This window comes from Ahaetulla prasina, chromosome 2, assembly GCF_028640845.1.
Source record: "Ahaetulla prasina isolate Xishuangbanna chromosome 2, ASM2864084v1, whole genome shotgun sequence".
Taxonomy (NCBI): Eukaryota; Metazoa; Chordata; class Lepidosauria; order Squamata; family Colubridae; genus Ahaetulla; species Ahaetulla prasina.
Window position 1 is genome coordinate 4,658,033 of NC_080540.1, and position 25,161 is coordinate 4,683,193.

At 43.3% G+C, this 25,161-nt stretch overlaps 1 protein-coding gene across 1 annotated transcript in view; it reads right to left on the bottom strand.

Moving 5' to 3' along the window:
- Positions 1–422: 422 nt before the first annotated feature.
- LOC131192843 (zinc finger protein 420-like) overlaps positions 423–25,161 on the bottom strand; it is a 34,384-nt gene continuing 9,645 nt past the window's right edge. Inside the window, exons 6-9 of the mRNA XM_058172394.1 lie at positions 23,035–24,473; positions 9,379–9,382; positions 7,198–7,209; positions 423–2,969 (exon numbers count right to left, since the gene is read on the bottom strand). Coding sequence (XP_058028377.1) covers positions 1,450–2,969; positions 7,198–7,209; positions 9,379–9,382; positions 23,035–24,473 — 2,975 coding nt within the window. The 3' untranslated portion in view covers positions 423–1,449. The remainder of the gene's footprint in view (positions 2,970–7,197; positions 7,210–9,378; positions 9,383–23,034; positions 24,474–25,161) is intronic.

Genomic DNA, 25,161 nt, shown 5'->3' on the forward strand with positions numbered 1-25,161 from the left:
GGACGAGGCTCTTTTGTTTGCGGTCACACTATAGCACCATTTAGTTTCACTTACGTAACGTGAACTGAACATGCGCGGGCGATACAAATAGTTTATTTTCAGAAATTTAAATTGTCACGGGGAATTTTATGAAAACCTAATGAAAATGTTTTTAAATAATGCTATGAGAATTTTTTAAAAAGTCAATTAAATTTTAAAAAAGGAAAGTACTTCAGTACCGGACAAAACCCCTACCGCCCACCATGAAAGCTGCAACGCCCACTAGTGGGCGGTAGGGACCAGGTTGACTACCACTGCCTTATAAAGAGGCCAACATCCAGTCAGGATCCTTGCTTGCTGCTCAGTAGTCTTTGAGGTTAAATTAGAACTCCCAGATTTGGGATACTAAACTCTTGACACATTAGCACAAGATTAAAAAAAAATATATCCTAATTTATTGCTGCCATCTAGACGTGACCTACATCTTTTATCCCAGATACCGTTTCCCACAAAATAAGACATCCCCTGATAATAAGCCCAATCGGGCTTTTGAGTGCATGGCAATAAAGCCAAGCGCTTATTTCAGCGTTCAAAAAAATATAAGAGGGTCTTATTTTCAGGAAAACACGGTATAACATTCTTCTTGAAATGTATTTTAATATAAGTAGCATTCTTCTTTTCAGACCTATTTCTATACCCTGAGTATCATTGACTTAATTCTTCCTCTTTGCATTAATGTGCAGTGTAGCCTCATTCGTATAGAACGGGTGTCAAACTGGCGGCTCGTGGGCTGGGAGCGTCACATGCAGGCCACAGCCACTCCAGCTCCACCAAGGGGAAAAACATTGTGATATGTCACATGACATGGAGAATTTGACACCCATGGTATAGAACATCCAAGCAAACATTTTAGCAAAGTTATTTATTTCTATGACAGCTGTGAGCGGCATACAGTATTAAACCCAGTGTCTGTAAACTAAAGCAAAAAAATAAACTTTAATTCCTATAAAAGGACCATGAATATCAGTTACATTAATAAACTGCCAAAGAAACATTAAAACATCCCACCCCTAGCTCTCTCATGGAAAAATAATCCTTTTGCAGTTGGAATCTGAAGTAACAATATAAATGAGTGTTCGCTGAAAAAGTCCATTCCGTGTTAGGACTGAAGATTCTCTAATCTTTCACACATGATTTTCTTCTGTCCATCACATTATGGCTAGCAAAGGACTTAAATCAGAATCAGAACAGAGCTGGAATGGGACCTTGGAGGTCTTCTAGTCCAGCCCCCTGCTGGACTCTGACAACAGGACGTCTCTGTATTTTAGGACAATATTCCTTCGTATGAATTCTTGGCACTCAATTCAAATTACTTCTCCGTTCCACTTATATAGGACTTTTTGGGGTGGATTCATTGATGAGAAATTAGGTCAAACCTCTTAACTAAAGCTTTTCCCCTACTCCAGGCACTTACTTTTTTTTCAAGTGGATCCTTCTTTTATGTGAAGTAAGGTTACTGCTTGTTTTGAATGTCTTCCCACACACCTTGCATTTGTAAGGTTCCTCCCCAGTGTGGGTCCTGTTGTGATAACGAAGCGCACTGCTGCAACGAAAACACTTTCCGCATTCCGTACATTTAAATGGCTTTGGTATTAAGTGGATCTTTTCATGGGAAATTAGGTCGCATGCCTGACTAAAACTCTTTCTACATTCCGTACATTTATGGGGTTTCTCTTCTGAATGGCTCCTTTTATGGAAAGTAAGCTTCCCACTCGTGATAAAGCTTTTCCCACACTCGACGCATTTATATGGCTTTTCCCCCGTGTGAGTTCTTTTATGAGAAGTAAGAGAACTATTCCATTTAAAACGTTTCCCGCACTCCGTACATTGATATGGTTTCTCTGTCTTATGGACTCTTTTGTGATAAGAAAGCTGAGTGAAGCTTTTCCCACATTCCAGGCATTTATACGGTTTTTCCCCCGTATGAACCCTTTTATGGGAAATGAGGTGACCACTTTGAGCGAACCTCTTTCCGCACTCCGTACACTTGAATGGTTTTTCCCCAGTGTGAGTTCTGTTATGACACGTAAGGGCAGCGCTGTGGTTAAAGCTCTTTCCGCACTCCATGCATTTATACGGTTTCTCCCCGTGGTGCGTCTTTTCGTGGCGCACAAGCGATCCCGTTTCAGGGAACTTCATCCCGCACACTATACATTCATACGTTTTCTCTCCTATGTGGATTCTTTTGTGGTATACAAGGGAGCTGCTTTTCTGGAACCCTTTCCCACATTCCACACACGTGTATGGTTTCTCTCCCTTGTGGCTCCTTTTATGAGAAACTAGGTAAGCCCTCTGACTGAAACTCACTCCGCACTGCGTGCACTTATGCCTTTTTTCGTTCGAGTGAATCCTCATGTGGATAGCAAGAGTGCTGCTCGAATTGAAGCTCTTTCTGCACTCCCTGCATTGATACGGTTTCTCTCCTGTGTGGATCCTTTTATGGGAAACCAGACAATGTTTCCATCGGAAGCTTTTTTCACACACTGGGCATTTATACGATTTCTCTTCTGTGTGGATCCTTTGATGAGACCTAAGGGAACAATTCTGACTGAATCTCTTTCCGCACTCCAGACATTTGTATGGCTTCTCTCCTGTGTGGATCCTTATATGGCATTTAAGGTCACATCGTCTCCGGAAAGTCTTACCACATTCCGTGCATTCATAAGGTTTCTCCCCGTTGTGGATCCTTCTATGATAATGAAGGTGACTACTCTGGGAAAAGTCCTTTCCGCACTCGGTGCATTTATAAGGTTTTTCCCCACTATGGGTTCTTTTGTGAGAAGTAAGATGGCTTTTTTGACCAAAGCTCTTCCCACACTCCAAGCACTGGTATGGTTTCTCCCCTGCGTGCATCCTTCTGTGGGATGTAAGATAACCGCTCCATTTGAAGAGTTTCCCACACTCCAGGCATTCATATGGCTTTTCCCCTGCTCTTCTTCTTTCAGCTAAAGAAACGGTTCTTTTCTTATATTTTCCATTGTCCAACAATTCAGAGCCTTCTCCTTTAGTATAAGTTCTGCTGTTTTTATTTACAACTGATGTGTCTTTGAATCCTTCTCTTTTTTTCCCTAACGTCTTTTTTTCTTTTTTCCTTCCTTTCCAAGGTTGTTGTTGAAGGGCATCTTGATCGCCAACACAGTGAGGATTGATTTTTTTACTCTCCTGTTTTTTTGGCTGTTTTTTCTTTTTTATAAGTCTTTCTTCTTTTTTCTGATTGGTCTCTTGAAATGGTTCCTTGCAACCGTCGTTCTCCTGCCCAGGAGCTCCTTGAGAAGAAAAGAGAGAAGAAAAATTGGACGAAGCCAGGGGAAAGAAAAAGAATCAAATCAAATATAAATAAATCCCCCCCCCCAGATTTTGTTGACTTATTACAATAAGAACTAACCCATTGATGCAACCTTTATTCATTGTGGACATCTGATGGGATTATTACAAATTCAGGAATATAAAATTGGTCAATGGTCAATATGTAGATGTAGTTTCTATTTAAAGAACCCCTTCAAAAGTCAATTTCTATTAAACAGCAAACCAATTCAAGTAAATCATTTCTATTTTACGTGGTTCCTAGGACAAGCAGGCAGCTCCTTGTCCTACACAAGAAGTCACTGCTGAATGTCAGAGTTCAGATCACTGGGTCCATAATCTAAAATGAATCGCTGAGGAAGTGTATATATATATATACACACTTCTGTATATATATATATATACAGAAGTGTATATATATATATATATATACACTTCTGGAAGCACGAAGCTGAAGCCTGAAGATGACGAATGAGACTTCGTCGAAACGTCGCCAAGACACTTCCAATTTTACACGGGAGAAAACCCGAACAACCAAAGACCTATATATATATGTATGTATGTATGTATGTATGTGTAGGTCTTTGGTTATTCAGGTTTTCTCCCGCGTAAAATTGGAAGTGTCTTGGCGACGTTTTGACGAAGTCTCATTCGTCATTGCTCCCAGAAGCACAAAGCTGAAGCCTGAAGATGACGAATGAGACTTCGTCGAAACGTCGCCAAGACATTTCCAATTTTACGTGGGAGAAAACCCGAATAACCAAAGACCTATATACAAACACCCGCGAAAACCTCAGAAAACAAATATATATATATATATATATTTATTTATTTTCTTTGAAGGGGAACTGTTAAAGGTAATCTGGGTTCACAACCAAGATTATGGACTGTTGAGCAGAGTACCCTACGCGTGAAAACGACTGAGACTGGTTGTATACAATAACAGTCACTTGCAGACAAACTGGGGTTTGATATTCCTTTACTTTTAGGGAAAAGACAAAGTCATAGTCCAAAAACAATTCCAGGTCATACACATATAAACCCAGTCAGGGATGTTATGAAGTCTTCTTACCAACGTAGACTTGCACAACAAACAAGGTCTTCTTTCAATTTGGCAAAACACAGTTCAATTCACAACAGTCAGTATCTTGAGGAATCAGTAACTAGCCATGATCAAGCAACGATCATAAAGCTCAAATATACAGTTGCAGCATGTCATTGGGTTACAATGCTGTAGCGTCCCTGTAGATTCCCCACAAGCCATAATTTAGTAGTCCTTTTATACATTGGCTACAGAGCTCAACCAATCAGGATGCTTGCATGATGCAGCACAGCCTTAAAGCAATATCATGCCTTTCTTACTGCAAACATACATAGTTAGTTTATATAATGCCTGGCCAACTAGTTAGTCAAATAATAATTTCCTGACAGGAACATCTGAAGTATGAGATAACAGGTAACAACATGATGGATTTAAGGAAGTAGCTGTGAATTTCTTCCCTTGTTTTGAGGCAGAAGGTAGGATTAATTCCTTCCTTTATACAGGAGATGAGATTTGGTTGGAGATAAATGTTGGGCTGAATCGGACTACCTTGTAAATGTTTGCAGGCCAAGCAGGGGACTCTTACCCAAAGAGGCCACGTTCTGAGAATTCTCCCGCATGACTTCCTTGTGGAGGGCTTTTTGGTGGGCATCCATCTGAGACCACTCCTCCTCAGAAAAATACACCGCTACTTCCTCAAAGGACACAGGACCCTGAACAAGGAAACAAATTTCCCTATTAACCGACAACGATGGATTTAGAAGTTCAAAAATCACGTAAGGGGCAATAAGTGAAGGATGAGGATGTAAAACAGTGGTAGTCAACCTGGTCCTTACCACCCACTAATGGGCATTCCAGCTTTCATGGTGGGCGATAGGGGTTTTGTCCGATACTGAAGCACTTTCCTTTTTTAAAAAATTTTAATTGACTTTTAAATTTTTTTTCATAGCATTATTTAAAAACATTTTCATTAGATTTTCATAAAATTCCCCGTGACAATTTAAATTTCTGAAAATATACTATTTGTATCGCCCGCGCATAAGTTTAGTTCATGTTAGGTAAGTGAAACTAAATGGCGCTATAGTGCAACCGCAAACAAAAAAGCCTCGTCCCAGAATAGCTTGCGCATCTTTCCCCACACCACCCAGCTGTAACAGACAAGCAGAGCTGGTAGCTGTCCCCCCAACCCAATCCACGATGAGCAAGAGGCATGCGCAAACGACGATACATGGCACATTATTGTGGAATCGGTGGACAGTTAGAAAATTTTACTAACAGAGATACAAAAGTGGGCGGTAGGTATAAAAAGGTTGACTACCCCGATGTAAAACCTTATATAGGAAAATGGGCCAAGTTCATAGGTTTTCACCAAAAGGCACAGCTGGGACAAGTTTAACTTACATGATGGAATTTCCCATTCAGTAAAATAGTTAACTTCTGAATCAATTGGCAATTGGACCTTAAACACACAACTGTAATGGGGGGAGGTGTCCTTCCAGTGGTGGGTTTCACTTACCTTTGCTACCAGTTCGCTCCCATGCGCAGAGTATATTTGATGATGTCCAAGCAGGTGGGAGGAGCCTCCTGCCACTACTGCTACTGGTTTGCCCGAACCGGTAGCAACCTACCACTGTCCTTCCTAACGTGTTAGCTAATATGAATGAAGGTGAATGTATGTTTCCCAGGCTAATGTTGCAGGATCCAATCTCAATCGGTCACCGGGACCAGAGGTTTTGTCTTCCGAGTTTTCTGATTTGTGCTGGTACCCCATTCTCAGGGAACTCTACCAGAACATTCCGGTAGAGAGAAGTTCACTGAGGGTGGGCTTCAGCACAAATCCGAAAGCTCGGAAGAAGAAACCTCTGATTCTGATGATCGACCCAGATTGGATGTTAGCTAATGTCCACTGTATCTCTACACTGACTGGACAGCATCCCAAATGTGCTGGAGAATTCATATTAGGATCTGTGTGAAGGCCATTAACCTGAGGATGAACAATTTCTGCTCTTCAGATTATAGGACAGTGTCAGCGAACCCATGGCACGCATGCTGGAAGTGGCACACGAACCCGTTCTGCGACGAATGCATGACCTTGCCGGCTCCTTTTCCGTTTTACTATGCTCCAATGCGCGCCTATCAGCTGGCTGTCACGCTTGTGGGAGCGGTGGACCCCAGAAGAGTGGCAATCTGGCATACGTGCAGGCCAGCACTTGACCTTCTGGGTGCCGGCTTGCGCATGTGTGATGGACCGCCACTCTTCCGGGGTCCACTGCTCCCATGCGCGTGACAGCCAGCTGACGTCGCATGCAGGAACGGCAGACCCAAGAAGAGCGGCGTTCCATCCTGTGCTGAATGCACGACCTCGATGGCTCCTCTTCTGTTTTCCTGTGCTCCAATGCGCGCCCGTCAGCTGGCTGTCACATGCATGGGAGCAGTGGACCCCAGAAGAGCGGCATTCTGGCACACATGTGCAGGCCAACACCTGACCTTCTGGCTGCCGGCTCGCGCATGCGCAATGGACCGCCACTCTTCCGGGGTACACCACTATCCCGCATGACGGCCAGCTGACTGGCGCGCATTGGAGCACAGGACTTTGAGGAAGAGGAGCTGGCGAGGCCGCACATTTGTTACGGGACAGGTTTGTGTGCTACTTCTGGCCCGCAGGCCGGCACGCAGGACCGCCAAAGTTTGCCGACACTGTTATAGGGAATATATTTGTGGTACGAACTTCCAAGCCCAAGATTCTTCTTCTATCTGATTAGCTTCAATGGATCCTTTTCTAAAGTCTCATACAATGTTTTTATCCCATTTACTATGAAGCCTATCTCCTAAAGAAATATTAAATTGCAGGTTTACTTTACACTGTTCTTCAAACCAGAAGTTCTTTTTCCCCCCTCAACAGTAACAGTTGGAAGGCACCTTGGAGGTCATCTAGTCCAACCCACTGCTCATGCAGGAGACCTGTATTAGGGATTCGAACCGCCGAATTACCCAAATTTCTGATCAAGAAGCTCAATGTCTTAGCCACTGAGCCATCTAGTCACCCTCCTCAAACTAGATTTCAAATGACGGTTTTTTTAAAAAATGCAAATGTTATTTATCGATTTGGAAACGTGATGTTGTGTTCAGTTCTGAACCGAAGAAGCTTCTTGGATGAGAAGCGAAATGGTTTCAAGAAGAAAAAAAAAAAACCCAAGAAAGTCCAGTTACCTTTTGGAAAAGCACCTTTGGAATATGGTTCCCTGCATTTTCTGAAATTTGTTCTGTTACCTGAGCTGGAGCTTCAGCCAAGCCTTCAGTTTCACCAGAACAAGATGGCGGTACGAATACAAATGAGATGGTTCTGTTCCCTGTGAAGGAGACAACAGCGAAAAAAGAATAATTAAAAAAAACCCCAAACAAATAAAATGCGGAAAGATATTCTATCCAAGGGGAGACAGAACATTCACACTGCTTACAACAGAGGTCTTCAAACTTGGCAGCTTTAAGACTTGTGGACATCAACTCCCAGAATTCTCCAGCCAGCATAGCTGAATTCTGGGAGTTGAAGTCCACAAGTCTTAAAGCTGCCAAGTTTGAGGACTCTTGGCTTAGAACAGTGATGGCTAACCTTTTTACCATCGTGTGCCAGGATGGGGTGGGTGGGGGGAAAATTCGTGCATGCGTGCGCCCACACCCATAATTCTATGTGCCCCGCCCTGCGCATGCAACCCTCCCCCCTCCAAACTTCTGGCATGTGATGGCCAGGTAGGCCCGTTTTTCTTTCTCACCTGGCTCCAGGTCCTCTCTGGGGAAGGCGAAAACAGCCTTCCCCACCCCCTCGGAAGCCCTCCGTAGGCCTGAAACGGCCCGTTTCCCAATTTCCGGTTGGACAGGAAGTGACGTTTTTTGCTGTCCCCAGCCTCCAGAGCCGCTCTAGGAGTCTCTGGAAGCTGGGGACAGCAAAAAACATCACTTCTTGTCCAACTGGAAGTTGGGAAACGGGCCGTTTTGGGCCTCCAGAGGGCCTGGGGAAGGCTGTTTTTGCCCTCCCTAGATGCATAGAGAGGATCTGGAGCCAGGTGAGAAAAAAAAATGGGCCTTCCCCACCCCCTGCAGGCAGGAAACAGCCTGTTTCCCTACTTCTGGTGGGCCCAGAAGGTCCGAAAATCAACTGACTGGCGTGCGCATGCGCGCTGGAGCTGAGCCGGCATGCCCGCTGATATGACTAGGCGTGCCACCTGTGGCACGCATGCCATAGGTTCGCCATCACGGGTTTACCTCCTGAGCTGCCCTGATAGGGATCTTCTTCGGACAAGTGGCTGAAAAGCAGCTTCTCAGAAGGATCTTCTCTATCCGGATCTTCAGGGATGGCAGCTGAGGGGGACTCCTCCTGCAAGGAAGGAATAAAGAAAAGAGAAGAGGATGAATGGACCAACAGAGATGAAGTAATGGATAAGTTCTCAATCCACAATGCTGCAGTTCCTTATATCCATCAGTGGAGGTGGAAACTAAGAAGGGAACACCTGCCCCATATGGAAGGAACTGAACGATCTGCTACAAGTTTATTTATTTTATTTTTGAAAAATCCATCAGCTGAAGTTTTTGTGGCAGTTTACAGTAGAAGGGAAACAAATGTGTTCTTAATGTTAAAATGCCAGAAATCCCCATGCCATGGTTGACTTGCCACGCAACCTGCTTGCAACCATACAATAATGGGAGGGGGGAGGGAAGGCTTTGGAATGTAAGGGTAGCTTGGGAGGAAAACTCTGGAATGCAAGTGTGCCACTTGGAAGCCGGAGAGTTCCATCCCCAAATGTCAATTCGGGTTAATGCAGGGGTGAAATGCTCCCGGTTCAGACTGGATCGCGCAATCCGGTTGTGATGGGAGTGGGTAGTTCGAAGAACCGGTAGCAAAAATCCCTCCCCCCCCGCCCACGCTGCATTGTTCCTCTTCTCTGTCCCTGAAGCTCTCGGTGGTGATATAGCTGCAAATGGCCTTAAAAGACTGCCACGGTGCTTCAAAGGGCTGCACTACAGCTGATCAGCGCTTTAGGTGGCTAGTAGACCGGTGCCTCTATTTTTAAAGAAGGTAGACCGGTGCCTCCCCAAAAAAGGCAATTGGTAGACCGGTGCCTCTATTTTTAAAGAAGGTAGACGGGTGCGCTCCCAAGTTTTGTATACTTTATTATTTTTATTATTTATTATTGGCCAAGCCCATTCAGTCACCTGACCACCAAGCCACGCCCACCAATTAAGCCATGCCCACAGAACCGGTAGGGAAAATTTTTATGTTTCACCCCTGGGTTAATGTCGGGGTTCCAAGTAACAACCCTAGTGGTGGGATCCTACCGTTTTGACAACCGGTTCGCTGAGCGCACACCAGACACGCACTGCGGGCACGTGCACACTTTGAAGAAAATTGAACTTCTGCATTGCTGAGAGCAAGGAAAATAGCTGAGGAGCGGCAATCCACTCTGCCACCCCGATCAGCTGGGCTTCGGAAGCAGAAATATAGGTGAGCATAATGCAGGGCGTGCAGGCCCACTTCAAAGAGAGAGAGAATCGGTTTGCTCACGGCTGAAAGTCGGAGCAAACGGTTCTCCTGAACCGGTCTGAACCGGAGGAATCCCACCACTGAACACCCCCAATGAAAGAAGACTCCGAGGCTTGAAGTTTGAAGACGTATTTATTCTACCGCGCAGGGCTGGCTTGAAATAATTAGTAATTTTAATAGGGGTTTATCATAGTTTTATTTTTGTCTTTAAGTTTTAAATTCGGCCAAATTGAATTAATTTTTTAATATATTTTTTAAATTTTATATTATATGTATAACTGTGTTTTATCTGGCTGGAAACCGCCCTGAGTCCTTTGGGAGAAGGGCGGTATAGAAATCAAAGAAAGAAAGAAAGAAAGAAAGAAAGAAAGAAAGAAAGAAAGAAAGAAAGAAAGAAAGAAAGAAAGAAAGAAAGAAAGAAAGAAAGAAAGAAAAAATAAATAAATAAATAAATAAATAAATAAAATAAGTTCCTCAAAGTTCCATTTTATTAGAGATGTCAAATTGGCATATCTGGATGTTAGCACCCACCCATCTCCTAGAAGAATGAAATATTTTAGGAAACATTAAAAAGGCAGAATATTATATTTCCCTGGATGAGAAATAGAGAAACATGTTTTAAAGACAAAGCAATTCCCTGCAGCTTCCTGCTTCCCCCCACCTTTGACAATGGGCCAGAGGCAGAAACTCATCCCCCTCCCACCTTTGTCAATGGACCATCATCTGCAACACAATAGGATCCATCCAACAACAGAAACTCAGCACATGGTAAGGCTCAAGCAAGCTTGAGAGACAACCTACAGAGTTAGCTAAGACCCCTAGACCACGAAGGAGTCTGACAACCAATCAGGATACATTTCTTATACAGGAATAGGAAACACCAAGGTGGGGCCCCACAGAGAGTATAAACTCAGGCACTCAGCATCTCGGCCCCTCTTTAGTTCTTCACCCAACATCTTGAAGCAAGTGATCGCCTTTTCTGTTCAGGAACTCAAACCATGTGATTCCTGTCCACCATTAAACCATCTTTCCAAGCAATCTCCATGTTTCCAGTGTCTTTTTCCCCACTTGGAACCGAACCCAGGATATTTCTTCCAACATGGGAAAACCTGAATCTGAAAGCTTCCAGGTTTTCCCCACCCAAAAGAAAGTCCAAGTCCCTGCCCCAGCACCCACATGTTTTTCACGTGGTCCAATTAAGGCACCGTTCAAACTGGAGATGCCTCCCAGTCACACCCCTCCAAGTACAGGGCGGAATGTCCTTGACTCTCAGAGAAAGGAATGTTATTATAACTATATATCTCTCTAGCTCCATACAATCCCCCCTTCCCAGTTTCCCACAGCACTAAATGTTGCAGGTCTGAAGATCCAATGCCCAAGACGGCTTCCATGCCTGACACCAAGGTCACCAACTCTGAGAATATCCGAGGCAAACCGATTGTTCTCAAAACAACCCAGGTTCAACTGATTGGTGGGCAAAGGACCGTGTGACAATAAAGTGACAATAAAGTTATTCTAAGTCTAAGTCTATGGGAGGACCAGGGGAAAAAAAGGGGAATCTGTCTTACGCTTTTGCGCGCGAAATGTTAGAACTGGCTTTTCCACTTCTGATTTTTCAATAGATTGTACTCTTGGAGGAAAAATAAATGTCACAGGAGTTTCTTTCGCTGGCTACCATATTGGGATGGTTGACACCCTACTATTGAAACCTAGAGAACTAATGGCAGAAAAAGGCCTAGTGGAACATGGAGTCTGCCCTTTGACTATTTATTAAATTATTTCTCTCAGACGATACATGTGCTTATCCCGTTCCGAAGCATGTTTCAGTATGGAAACTGATCAAGGAGAGATTTGACCTAGATATAAGGAGGAATTTTCTGACAGCGAGAACAATCAACCAATGGAGCAGCTTGCTTTCAGAAGTTGTGGCCGCTTCATCACTAGAGGCTTTCAAGAAGAGAATGAAAATGGTATAGGGTCTCCTGCTTTTGGGGGTTGGACTAGATGACCTACAAGGTCCCTTCCAACTCTGTTAATCTCTTAAACTATCGTATATAAACTATACTATTATATATTGTTTCTTCTATCTGGAACCATTCTAAGACCTCAAAATGAAGGTGTCTACCTGAAGATTTTTCTGCTGCTTTTCTTCCGCCTGGCTCATGAGGAAGCCTTCAGCCAGAGCCACTGCCTGGGAGCTGGTTTTTGCTCCACACTCCTGAACCCACCTTTCCATTTCAGGGGGCAGGAGGGCCAGGAAATGCTTTAAGATCACCAAGTCCAGCATCTGCGCCTTTGTGTTCCTTTCTGGCTGCAACCATTCATGGCAAAGCTGGTGGAATCGGTTGCAAAGTCCGCGGGGACCCTCAGCCTCCTGGTATTGGAAGCTCCTGAAATTCCAGGGCTGAACTTCTGAACAGCGGATGGTTTCCTCTTCCAGGATCTTCTGCCCAGTGCTTGGCCAGATCTTGTCACAGATCTCAACCTGAATAGTGGAAAGTTCTTTTCCACTTGCCTCACTTGCTAAATGTGGCCTCTCCATTCTTCCTTTGTTCTCCAACACAGCTTTAAATGGGGCCACAGATCTCTTCACGCTCCCTGTTTGTGAGATATTTTTGTGTCTAGGCAAGGAGACAAGATGCTTCGGGCCTATATACCTGCAACGGAAAAGCACAGGGAACGTAACAAGTGACATTTTAATCTTTTAAAATGTCCGACTAAGGATTCTTTTGAGCTGGCATAGGGACTGCATAATTTGGCAGTTTCGAATTTCATGAGGCTCAAGGTTGACTCAGCTTTCCATCCTTCCGGGGTCGGTAAAATGAGGACCTAGATTGTTGGGGGCAATATGGTGACACTGTAAACTGCTTAGAGGGTTGTAACTTTGGCCATTAAGTGAAGTGGTTGCTAAGCCAAATGGACTGCGCTGATGCTCTTGGAATTAAGGAGAAACTTCTAGAAACTTCCTAACACTGAGGATAATTAACCAGTGGAACAGCTTGCCTTTAGAACTTATGGGTACTTTTCATCACTGGAAGTTTTTAAGAAGAGACTGGACAGCTACTTGTTTGAAATGGTGTAGTCTCCTGCCTGAGCAAAAGGTCGGACTAGAAGACCTCCACGGTCCCCTTCCAGCTTGATTCTGATGGATGGATTGATTAGTACCACATGAGGCACTGGAATCTTCACTCAAATGAATCAGAGTAAGAATGAGGACAATTGACCAGCGGAACAGCTTGCCTTCAGAAATCATGGGTGCTCCATCACTGGTTTTTTTTAAGAAGAGACACTAGACCAGTGGTAGTCAACCTGGTTCCTACCGCCCACTAGTGGGCGTTCCAGCTTTCATGGTGGGCGGTAGGGAATTTGTCCGATACTGAAGCACTTTCCTTTTTTTTTTATTTAATTGACTTTTAAAAAAAATTTCATAGCATTATTTGAAAACATTTTCACTAGGTTTTCATAAAATTCCCCGTAACAATTTAAATTTCTGAAAATATACTATTTGTATTGCCCGCGCATAAGTTTAGTTCACGTTATGTAAGTGAAACTAAATTGCGCTATAGTGCGACCGCAAACAAAAGAGCCTCGTCCCAGAATAGCTCGCGCATCTCCCCCCACACCACCCAGCTGCAGCGGACAAGCAGAGCTGGTAGCTGGCGCCCCCCCTAACCCAATCCACAATGCGCGAGAGGCATGCGCAGACAACGATACATGGCGCATTACTGTGGAACTGGTGGGAGGTTAGAAAATTTTACTACTAACAGATACAAAAGTGGGCGGTAGGTATAAAAACGTTGACTACCCCTGCACTAGACATTTAACTGATATAGGTTCTCCTGCTTGAGTAGGGGGATGGGCTAGAAGACACACAAGGTCCTTTCCAACTCTCCTCTCTCCTCTCTTCTAGATTCTATTCTATTCCTATCCTATTCTCTATTCCATTCCATTTTATTTTCTATTCTGTTTTCTAGAGTCTATTCTATTCCTATCCTATTCTCTATTTTATTCTATTCTCTATTCCATTCTATTTTATTTTCTATTCTCTTTTCTATTCTGTTTTCTAGATTCTATTCTATTCCTATCCTATTCCCTATTTTATTCTATTCTCTATTACATTCCATTTTATTTTCTATTCTCTTTTCCATTCTGTTTTCTAGATTCTATTCTATTCCTAGCCTATTCTCTATTTTATCCTATTCTCTAGTCCAGTGGTTCCCAACCTTTTCTTGTTTGAGGCACAACCTTTTCTTGTTTGAGGCACCCTTGGAAAGCCTTTCAAAAGTTCCCGGCACCCTTATAAGGAAATAGATATTTAAAATCTCCGTAGCTCAAAAGTTCCCGGCACCCTCAAAAGATCTCACGGCACCCCTTAGTGCCGCGGCACACTGGTTGGGAACCACTGCTCTAGTCCATTCTATTTTATTTTCTATTCTCTTTTCTATTCCCTAGTCTCTTTTCTAGAGTCTATTCTATTCTATCCCTATCCCATTCTGTTCTCTTTGCTAGATTTCTATTCTAGTTCAACCCTATTCCTATCCTATTTTATTTTAGTCTCTATTCTCTTTTCTAATCTATTCTCTAGTCTAGTCTCTTTTTATGGATTCCATTCTATTCCTAACCTAGATTCCATTCTATCCTTTATTCTCTTTTCTAGTCTAGAAAATATCTTTTCTAGACTCTCTCCTATTTCTATCCCATCCTTCCATTCTGGCTACCTTGCTTCTCCCCTGCATTTTGCTCGAACAGTCTTCCTGCTGGATTTCTGCCATGCAAGCGCCTTCTCTCCCCACCTAGGCTTTTCCCACGCATGCAAAAGGGGCGGCAGGGGAACATGGGACCTCGGGCTTCTCCCTCCCGCCGCATCCCTCTCCCTCTTCCCCAGGACTTTGGAGGGAGAGATTGCACGCCTCCCTCCATACGTCTCTCGAGCTCCACGGGATCCCCTCCACGCGAGAAAAGCAACTCACCGAACTCGCCTCCCGCCTGCAACCTCCGTCCTCGCAAAACTTTCCCCGCAGAACTCCCAGGCGGAACAAAAGAGGTTAAAACGAGCGAGGGGAGACTCCCTAGAGTGGCCAACGCTTTGGATGACGTCGCTCCGAGCTTCAGAAGGGGACGGAGCATGCGCGGGGCGACCTGCGAGTGGACGATGGCAGGAAATGACGTCAGTCGAAAAGGCCGTCGCTGAATGGGAGCCTTTCTGATTGGGGACTTCAGTCCCCTAGAAGAGAGGTCTGCAAACTTGGCTCCTTTAAGACTTGTGGACTTCAACTCCCAGAGTTCCTCAGCCAGCTTTTGGCTGAGGAACTCTGGGAGTTGAAGTTCACAAGTCTTAAAAGGAGCCAAGTTTGCAGACCCCTGCCCTAGAAGATGGGAGTGGGGCAATCCCGTGTTCCCATGTTCCCCTGCCACCCTTTTTCCATGCTCAAGCCAGGCAACAGGGCTCTGCCAGGCATGCCGCTGCTTGTCTGAATGGGCAGCTTTGTGTTGGGATAGGAACGCAGATAGGCAAAATCCAAATCCTAAATTCCATCTTCTGAGTCCTGGAAGGGGGTAGCCTGGGGCCCATGTTGCACTGCCGCCCCTTTTCATGCCTGAGGGGCGGGAAGCAAAACCCAGACTCACCTAGAAAAGGCCCAGAATGGCCAAGAAGGAAGAGATCTGGTGTGTGTGTGGAAGCCTCTTAACCCCATTCCTGGGGAAAGACTTTCTGATTTGTACCGCATTTTAAGGCAAGGGTCTCCAACCTTGGTCCCTTTAAGACTTGTGGACGTCAATTCCCAGAATCCCTCAGCCAGCAAAGCTGGCTGAGGAACTCTGGGAGTTGAAGTCCACAAGTCTTAAAGGGACCAAGGTTGGAGACCCCTGTTTTAAGGGGATGAAGACACTGGCATTTGAGGATGGAGGTTCATTCTCCAAGCTCACGGGTTGCTTTCGGAACGTTTCGTTACCAAGCTAGTGTTGGAAGAAATATCCTTCTGGGCTCAGTTCCAAGGGAAAAAGACAATAAAAACATGGAGACTGCTTGGAAAGATAGTTTAATGGTGGACAGGAATCACATGGTTTGAGTTCCTGAGTAGACCAAAAAAAAAGACCAACACTCTTCATATTATACATTAATGATCTCTGTGACCGTATTACAAGTAATTGTGTTCTCTTTGCTGACGATGTCAAACTATTTAACACTACCAACAATACAGCTATCCTCCAAAAAGACGTTGACTTTTTATCTGAATGGTCTAAAACTTGGCAAATCCAAATCTCAACCAGCAAATGCTCAGTCTTACATATTGGAAAAAAGAACCTAAACACTAAGTTAAAGGTTGATGGGCATTGCCTTACTGATGACCCCCACCCTGTTAAAGACCTTGGAGTTTTCATATCAAATGATCTAAGTGCCAAAGCCCACTGTAACTACATTGCAAAAAAGGCCTTAAAAGTTGTAAACCTAATCTTGCGTAGCTTCTTCTCCAAAAACACTACACTACTAACCAGAGCATATAAAACATTTGTAGGCCAATCCTTGAATACAGCTCGCCTGTCTGGAACCCATACCACATTTCTGACATCAATACAATAGAACGTGTCCAGAAATATTTTACAAGAAGAGTTCTTCACTCCTCTGAAAACAACAAAATACCTTATCCCACCAGACTTGAAATCCTGGGTTTAAAAAATTTAGAACTACGCCGCCTTCGATATGACCTGAGTTTAACTCATAGAATCATCTATTACAATGTCCTTCCTATCGAAGACTACTTCAGCTTCAATTGCAACAATACACGAGCACACAATAGATTTAAGCTTAATGTTAACCGCTACAATCTTGATTGCAGAAAATATGACTTCAGTAACGGAGTTGTTAATGCCTGGAATACACTACCTGACTCTGTGGTCTCTTCCCAAAATCCCTAAAGCTTTAACAAAAAACTATCTACTATTGACCTCACCAGGTCTGTAAGGGGCGTGCATAAGGAGCACAAGAGTGCCTACCGTTCCTGTCCTATTGTTCTTTATATATATATATATATATATATATATATATATATATATATATATATATATATATATATATATATATATATATATATATATATATATATATATATATATATATATATATATATATATATATATATATATATATATATATATATATGTTTTCTGAGGTTTTCGCGGGTGTTTGTATGTACGTCTTTGGTTATTCGGGTTTTCTCCCGTAAAATTGGAAGTGTCTTGGCGACGTTTCGAACAAAGTCTCATTCTCATCTTCAGGCTTCAACCGTGCTTCTGGGAGCAATGTGTGATTGCAGCTGTTTCTTCCTTTTAACTGCTAATGGGGTTTGAACTGATTGGGTGGGAGCTTGGCTGTGCTCTGATTGGATGTGGGTTTTGTGCTCTGATTGGCTGGGGTGTGTCCTGTTTGGGTGGGGGCTTGGTTGTGCTCAAATTAGTCTGAGTTGCAGGGGGATCTGAGCTGGTGAGCTGCACTGCTGCTGTTTGGCTTCGTGTTCGTGGTCGTGCTACATCTTCGTACTGGGTGTCAGTCTGCTGCATGTATGGATTGGAGGGGTTTGAAATGGCTAATGTTGCAGCTGCGGTCTGGCTTCTGGTCCTTGGTCGTGCTTCCTGATCAGTGTGGGTTTGGGTGTGCTTTCTGGGTGGATGTGTGGTGGTGACATCCTGTGTGGACCTCGTGAGTGTGGGTCTGGTGTCATTCCTCGTGCTAGGGACACGTTTGTCAATAAGGGCAGACACTCATCTCTAGAACAAAATGCTTAGCTGACGAACAACACCTAAAAACCGAACTACACACTCTCACAAACGTACTAACATCCAATGGATTCCAGAGAAATAAGATTACCAAACTAATCCAAAAAGAACCCCCCACTAAAACCCAAGACAGAGAGCAAGAAAATGGCACAGCCCTCCTCCCATATATAAAAGGCACCACAGACAGAATCAGCAAGATCCTCCACAAACATAACATCAAGACAACATTCTGCACAAACCAAAAAATATCCACCATCCTAAGAAACCCCAAAGACAAAATTGAGTTAGAAAATCAAGGAGTATATGAAATCCCATGCACCGCCTGCCCCACCACATACATTGGACAAACCAACAGAAGAATAAGTGCGCATTGAAGAACACAAGAACTCATTCAAAAAAGAGGAACCAACTTCTTCCCTGGTCCAACACTTTAAAGTCACAGGACACGATATTGACTTTAAAAAGACCAGAACTATCGCCAAAACTGAACACTTTAACAACAGAATAATCAGAGAAGCCATCGAGATAGAAAACGCCCACACAGCATGAACAAACGAGATGATACCTCCGCCTACCAGCCATTTGGAAACCTGCCCTTATTGACAAACGTGTCCCTAACACGAGGAATGACACCAGACCCACACTCACGAGGTCCACACAGGATGTCACCACCACACATCCACCCAGAAGCACACCCAAACCCACACTGATCAGGAAGCACGACCAAGGACCAGAAGCCAGACCGCAGCTGCAACATTAGCCATTTCAAACCCCTCCAATCCATACATGCAGCAGACTGACACCCACTATGAAGATGTAGCACCACCACGAACACGAAGCCAAACAGCAGCAGTGCAGCTCACCAGCTCAGATCCCCTGCAACTCAGACTAATTTGAGCACAACCAAGCCCCCACCCAAACAGGACACACCCCAGCCAATCAGAGCACAAAAACCCACATCCAATCAGAGCACAGCCAAGCTCCCACCCAATCAGTTCAAACCCCACTAGCAGTTAAAAGGAAGAAACAGCTGCAATCACACATTGCTCCCAGAAGCACGGTTGAAGCCTGAAGATGACGAATGAGACTTCGAAACGCCGCCAAGACACTTCCAATTTTACGCGGAGAAAACCCGAATAACTAAAGACCTATATATATATATATATATATATATATATATATATATATATATATATATATATATATATATATATATATATATATATATATATTCTTATACTCAATGGTGGGATTCAAGTAATTGAACAACTGGTTCTCTGCCCTAATGATTTCTTCCAACAACCAGTTTGCCAAACTGCTCAGAAAGTTAACAACCGGTTCTCCCGAAGTGGTGCGAACTGGCTGAATCCCACCACTGCTTATACTTCCTTGTTTCTCCCCATATATATAGAATACAATAGAATAGAATAGAATTTTATTGGCTAAGTGTGATTGGACACACAAGGAATTTGTCTTGGTGCATATGCTCTCAGTGTACATATATGTTTATATATTATATAATCTTTTTGTGTGATGCTTGTGTATATTGTTATGACAAAATTAAATAAATAAATAAAATAAATAAATAAATCTACAAGGTCCCTTCCAGCTGGGGGAGGGGTGCAACACGACTGGTCTGGAGCTTTGATTCTCACCCCCCCCCCTTCAACTCGGCTTGGGAGATCCTAGAGAGGCCGCACTTCCGGTGATGTCATTCTTTTCCTTTTGCACCAGGAGAATCTTCAGAATTTTCCCTTTCCCTTTACAAATCAGGCAGGCGCATGCTCAGTTGCTCCCTGAAGCTGGGAGGCTGCCAGCCCTTTCAGTAGGGGCGGGCTCCCTCTGTAGAATGCAGGCGGTGCCTAAGAGCACGAGGCGGGGGCGGTTAAGGAGTGGCAAGGAGGATTCTCTTTCGCCTCATAAGACGTTAACTTGGGTTTTCCCATGTTGCTCTGTGGAGAATTAAAACATATATCGACCGACGGAAGGAACTGAAATGATCATAAATATGGACCAACCAAAGGCTCCTTTTTTCACGCACAAACCCGCTTCACTCGGGGATCTTGTCAAAGACAAGGATGGACCCAGATTGAAAAGGCGGATTATTGAGGAGCCGTCATGGGGACAAGATGGTGGCCGTGACAGGGAGAAGGGCCAGGAAGGCTAAAATTCCCACAGCGGCGAACGAATGTTTCTAGAAAAGAGCCTGGAAACGGGAAACGGGACTCCAAGCAACTCGACTCCAAAAGTTTTACCTCAGAAATGTCAGAATTTTTGCAGAATTTATTTGCCATGGCAGCACACTTCATTTCCTAGCACTATCTAGGGATAAAAACAAAGGAAGGAAGGACTTTGGGTGACGTCACTCCTCCCCTTCTCCACCCCAGGAGAAGGGAATCTCATCTCTCCCGGTAAAACGGAAGGGCGCATGCTCAGTTTCTTCCCTCTCGGGCAAAACGGGTGAGCGCAGGCTCAGTTCCCCGCTGAAGTTGGGAAGCTGCGAGACCTTCCAGTAGGTGCAGAGGGAGCCCCCTGGCGGTCTTTCTGCAGAATGCAGGCAGTCCTTCAATGAGCAGGGAGGAAAGGGACTAGCTTTTCCCTCATAATACGTAATTTGGTTTCTCCGTGTTGGTCTGTGGAGACATATATTGATAAATTGAAATAACAAGGCATGAAAAACCAATTGCATAGGTGGTACCGGACTCAAAAGCAGTAACCCTGAGAAGGATCCTGGAATCCTAGTGGACAATCACTTAAATATGAGCCAGGTGTGTGGCAGTTGCCAAAAAACCTAATACAACCCTTGATTGTATAAACCAAGGCATAGAATCAAGATCACATGAAGTGTTTGTACTGCTTTCTAATGCCCTGGTAATACTGCACTTGGAATATTGCATCCAGTTATTGGTTGCCACAATCTAAAAAGGATTTTGAGACTCTAAAGAGCGTAGAGAAGAGCAACGAAGGTATTAGGGGATTTAAGGCTAAGACATACAATGGTTGCAGGAATTGGGTATGTCTAGTGTGGAAAGGACTAGGGGTGACATGATGGCAGAGTTCCAATATTTGAGGACTGACACAAAGAAGCAGGTGTGTCAACCTATTCTCCAACTCACCTAAAGGAAAGACAAGAAGCAATGGATGGAAACTAATCAAGGAGAGATGCAATATAACAACCAAACTCTGAGAGCACCAAGGACTCACGTTCCAGTGTTACGGTCACCACTGTAAATGCATTTTCTGCCCATATACCCAAACTAGGCCCTTTCTTAATGGCCTAACAGGTGGGCTGACATATTTTAGATCATTTTGAATTGGCAATAGGTAATAAACTACACCTTAAATCAATCCGGACAGCCTGTAGACCAGGGTTGTCAAACTTGATTGCATCACCGACATGTTTTTTGCCTTTGCAGAGCTGGGGTGGGTGTGGCCTGTACTTGATGTATCTAGCCCATGGGCTGCTAGTTTGACAGGCCTGATGTAGCATTACCCGAACCTCATCATTCAAGAAAAGCTGGTTTCACGTACTAACAATCTAGCCAAAGTGTTTCTCAAACTTGGCCATTTTAAGGTGTGTGAACTACAACTCCCAGAATTCTGGGCTGGCTGGGAATTGTTCCCACATGTTAAAGCAGCCAAGGTTGAGAAAGTTTTAAAGAAGAGATTGGACCACATTTGTCTAAAATGGTATAGGGTTTTCTACCTGAGCAGGGGGTCGGACTAAAAGACCTCCCTTCCAACTCTGCTATTCTGTTAAACAGTCTCTCTGAAGTAGTTTCTGAGTTATCTTCAAAGGCAACTTTTAGTTGGAATGGAAACTGCTCAAAGCAGTCTGACTCAATGTGAAATTTAGCTCTAGCTGGCGCAACAAAGAATGCAAAAGGAAAGTCTTGTTGAAAAGCAAAGGAAAAAAAGAGGAAGAGAAAAAGGAGAAAAGGAAAGAAAAAGAGGTTACTGATCAACTTTATGGGAAACCTATTAGTGTATTCCAGTGTTACCAATTCTGGGAGTTGAAGTCCACATATTTTGAAGTTGTCAAGGCTGAGAAACATTGATCTATCCAGATTCTTTTGCAAATACTATTCGTCTTACAGCAAGAGTGTCCAATCTTGGAAATTTTAAGACCTGTAGACTTTAACTCTTAGCCATGCTGGCTGATAAATTCTGTGAGTTGAAGTCCACAAGTCTTAAAGTTGCCAAAGTTGGACACCCATCCTATAGGGACCTCCCACCATATAGTACCAATCTTGTTAACTCTCAAGACTATTTTTCTGCTATGTATTCAAAATGGACTGTGATTAATATACATTTGTGTGTGTGTGTGTGTGTGTGTGTATGTACCATATGTATATGTGTGTACACGTGTGTGGTTATATATTTAATTTTCTTTTGAGAATGGACATCAGCATTTCATTTTTTAATGTGCCAGTGTGCTCACACAAAAAAAGTGACAAAGGTTACCTTATCCCATCCCATCCTATCTGCAAAACTGACATAAGCTTCCTTCTTTTATAGAAATATTGAAAATCAGTGGCCAATATCAAGTTTATTGTCTATTTGTTCAGAAGAAACTCCTCGATCATTTAGGAGTGAAGGACTGCTTTTCTTGATTTTATGTTATTTTATTTATGTTGGGCCCCATGGATTTCCAAATATCTCTTTTTTTCCTGCTTGATTATTTGAAATACCAACATACTCAACCCTTTAATCTTTATTCACCTGTGCATTGGAAAAATTTAAGGCACAAACCCTCCAAGGTTTGTAAGATTTGAGCATGTACAAATGAAGCAAATATACCTAGTACTTCTATGGATTAGTACTCAAGTGGATCTTTTTATGTGATTTCCTGGCAGAATCTCTCTCCACACTTCATGCACTTATACAGTTTTTGTGGATCGTGTATCTGAACTAAGATTACTACTATTCACGAAGCTCATCCCACACGCAAGGGTCCCGTTTTCACGGAAGGTCTTTCAGCATTCCAGACAGTTATATCGCTTTTCCCATGTGGGTTGTTTTATGAGAAAAGAGGTTACTTCCTTGACTGCAGCTCTTTCTACACTCCAGGCTCTTGTACAGCATGCCAGAATGGATCCTTTTATGGAAAGTAAGCTGAATGCTCCCCCTGAAATTCTTTCCACATTCCAAACATTTCTCCAGCGTGGATACTTTGGTGGGAAATAAGTGAGCTGCTTTGTTGAAATATTCTCCCATATTCCCCACACTGATATGATTTCTCCCCTGTGTGGATTTTTTTATCGGATGCAAGATGACTATTCCACCAGAAACTGTTTCCATATTCAAAACATATGTAGTTTTCTGTACTCTGTGGGACAGAAATTAGTGTAGAGCTTTGACTAAAAGCGTTTCCATGCTCGGTGCATTTATAAGGCTTCTCTCCTGAATGGATCCTCATGTGAATTTTAAGGGACCTGTTTTCGCTAAAGCTCTTCCCACACTCCATGCATTTATAGGGTTTTTCTCCGGTGTGGATCCTTTTATGAGAAATAAGGTTGCTGCTCCGACTAAAGGTCTTTTCACACTCGGTGCATTTATAGGGTTTCTCTCCCGTATGGATCCTTTTATGGGATGTAAGGGAACTGTTCTTGCTGAAGCTTTTCCCACAATCTGTGCATTTGTACGGTTTCTCACCTGTGTGGATCCTTTTATGGGAAATGAGGTCACAGTTCCAACTGAAGGTCTTTTCACACTCCGTGCATTTATAGGGTTTCTCTCCTGTATGGATCCTTTTATGGGACCGAAGGTAACTGTTCTGGCTGAAACTTTTTCCGCACTCCATGCATTGGAATGGTTTCTCCCCCGTGTGAATTATTTTATGGCAAACAAGACGACTCCGCTTAGTGAAGCTCTTTCCACACTCTGTACATATATACGGTTTCTCCCCTGAGTAAATCCTTTTATGGGAGATCAGTTGACTGCTTTGACTAAAGTTTTTTACACACTCTGTGTATTTATAGGTTTTCTCTCCTGTGTGGATCTTCTTATGGGAAGTAAGGGACTTAATTAGCTGGAAGCTTTTTCCACACTCTATGCATTTATATGGTTTCTCCCCAGTATGGATCCTTTTATGGGAAATAAGCTGGCTTCTCTTTCTGAACATCATTTTACACTCTGTGCAGTTATAGCCTTCCTCTCCTGTATGGATCTTCTTATGGAGAGTAAGGGTGCTCCTGCGACTGAAGGCCTTCTCACACTCCGTGCATTTGTAGGGTTTCTCTCCTGTATGGATCCTTTTATGATATATAAGGAAACAGTTCTTGTTGAAGCTTTTTCCACACTCCGTGCATTTGTATGGTTTGTCACCTGTGTGGATCCGTTTGTGGGAAATAAGCAGACAATTCCATTTGAAATTCTTTCCACATTCTGTGCACTTATAGGGTTTATTTCCCATACTTTCCTTTCCAGGTAGGGGAAGAATAAGGGTCCCACTGTGACCTTTTTCACCCTCCTTGTATCCATATTGTTCTACAGAATGAGTTTGGTAATAGTTCTTTATATTTGATTTCTCTTCAAATGTTTTCACTCTGTTCTCAAAATACTCTTCATTTTTTATTCCGGTTTGATTCTGTTGTGCAGTAAAATCATTTATACTCCAAAAAGGCTGGGAAACTAAGCTTTCCTGATTTCCAATTTGTGATAAATTCCTTTGGCAACATTCTGTTTCCTTCTGATCAGCCATTTTTTCTGCTCCCTTCCCAGGCCAAACTGTCTGGAGCATTTTCTCACAAGTCTCGTTCCGCTGCTCATTGGCTCCTTACAAGAAAACAAAAGTAAGATGTGGTGAAATACAAAGAAATAAAGATCAAGGAATAAGTGATTCTAAACATCTAAATGGAAGGTTGACATAAACAGCATTCTGAACTTCGGTCATGTTCATCAACCTAAACGATAGCCTAAAATTTACTGAACTCCGATTTTTGATACAGATCAAATTCATAAGTGAAAATGTACAATGTGGAAATGCATGATTTCTTTTTTATAAGAGATAGAATTCTTCAAAGGATCCACTGATTTTAATAGAAGGAATCTATGTAGTACAGGGTTGAATTGTGGAGCCCTGGGTGCACCCTGAGCTTAGCAGTTTGGTTGCAGATGTTTTATTACCTGACTAGGTAACTAGTTGTGATGTTGCTACCTAGTGGGAAAATGAAACATCTGCAACCAAACCACCAAGCTGAGAAAGCAACCAAAAACTCCATGGTTCCATTGATCTTAACCAAAATCATATCAGTGTTGTTACACATTTTTTTCCTTCATTAATCAATTCTCCTCCCTTATCCCTGACTGCTCTCTAGAAGGCCAGATCCTGAAGATGAAACTCAAATCCTTTGTCCACCTAATGAGAAAGAAGGACTCACTGGAGAAGAGCCTAATGCTGGGAAAGATTGAGGGCAAAAAAAGAAGGGGATGACAGAGAACGAGGTGGCTGGATGGAGTCACT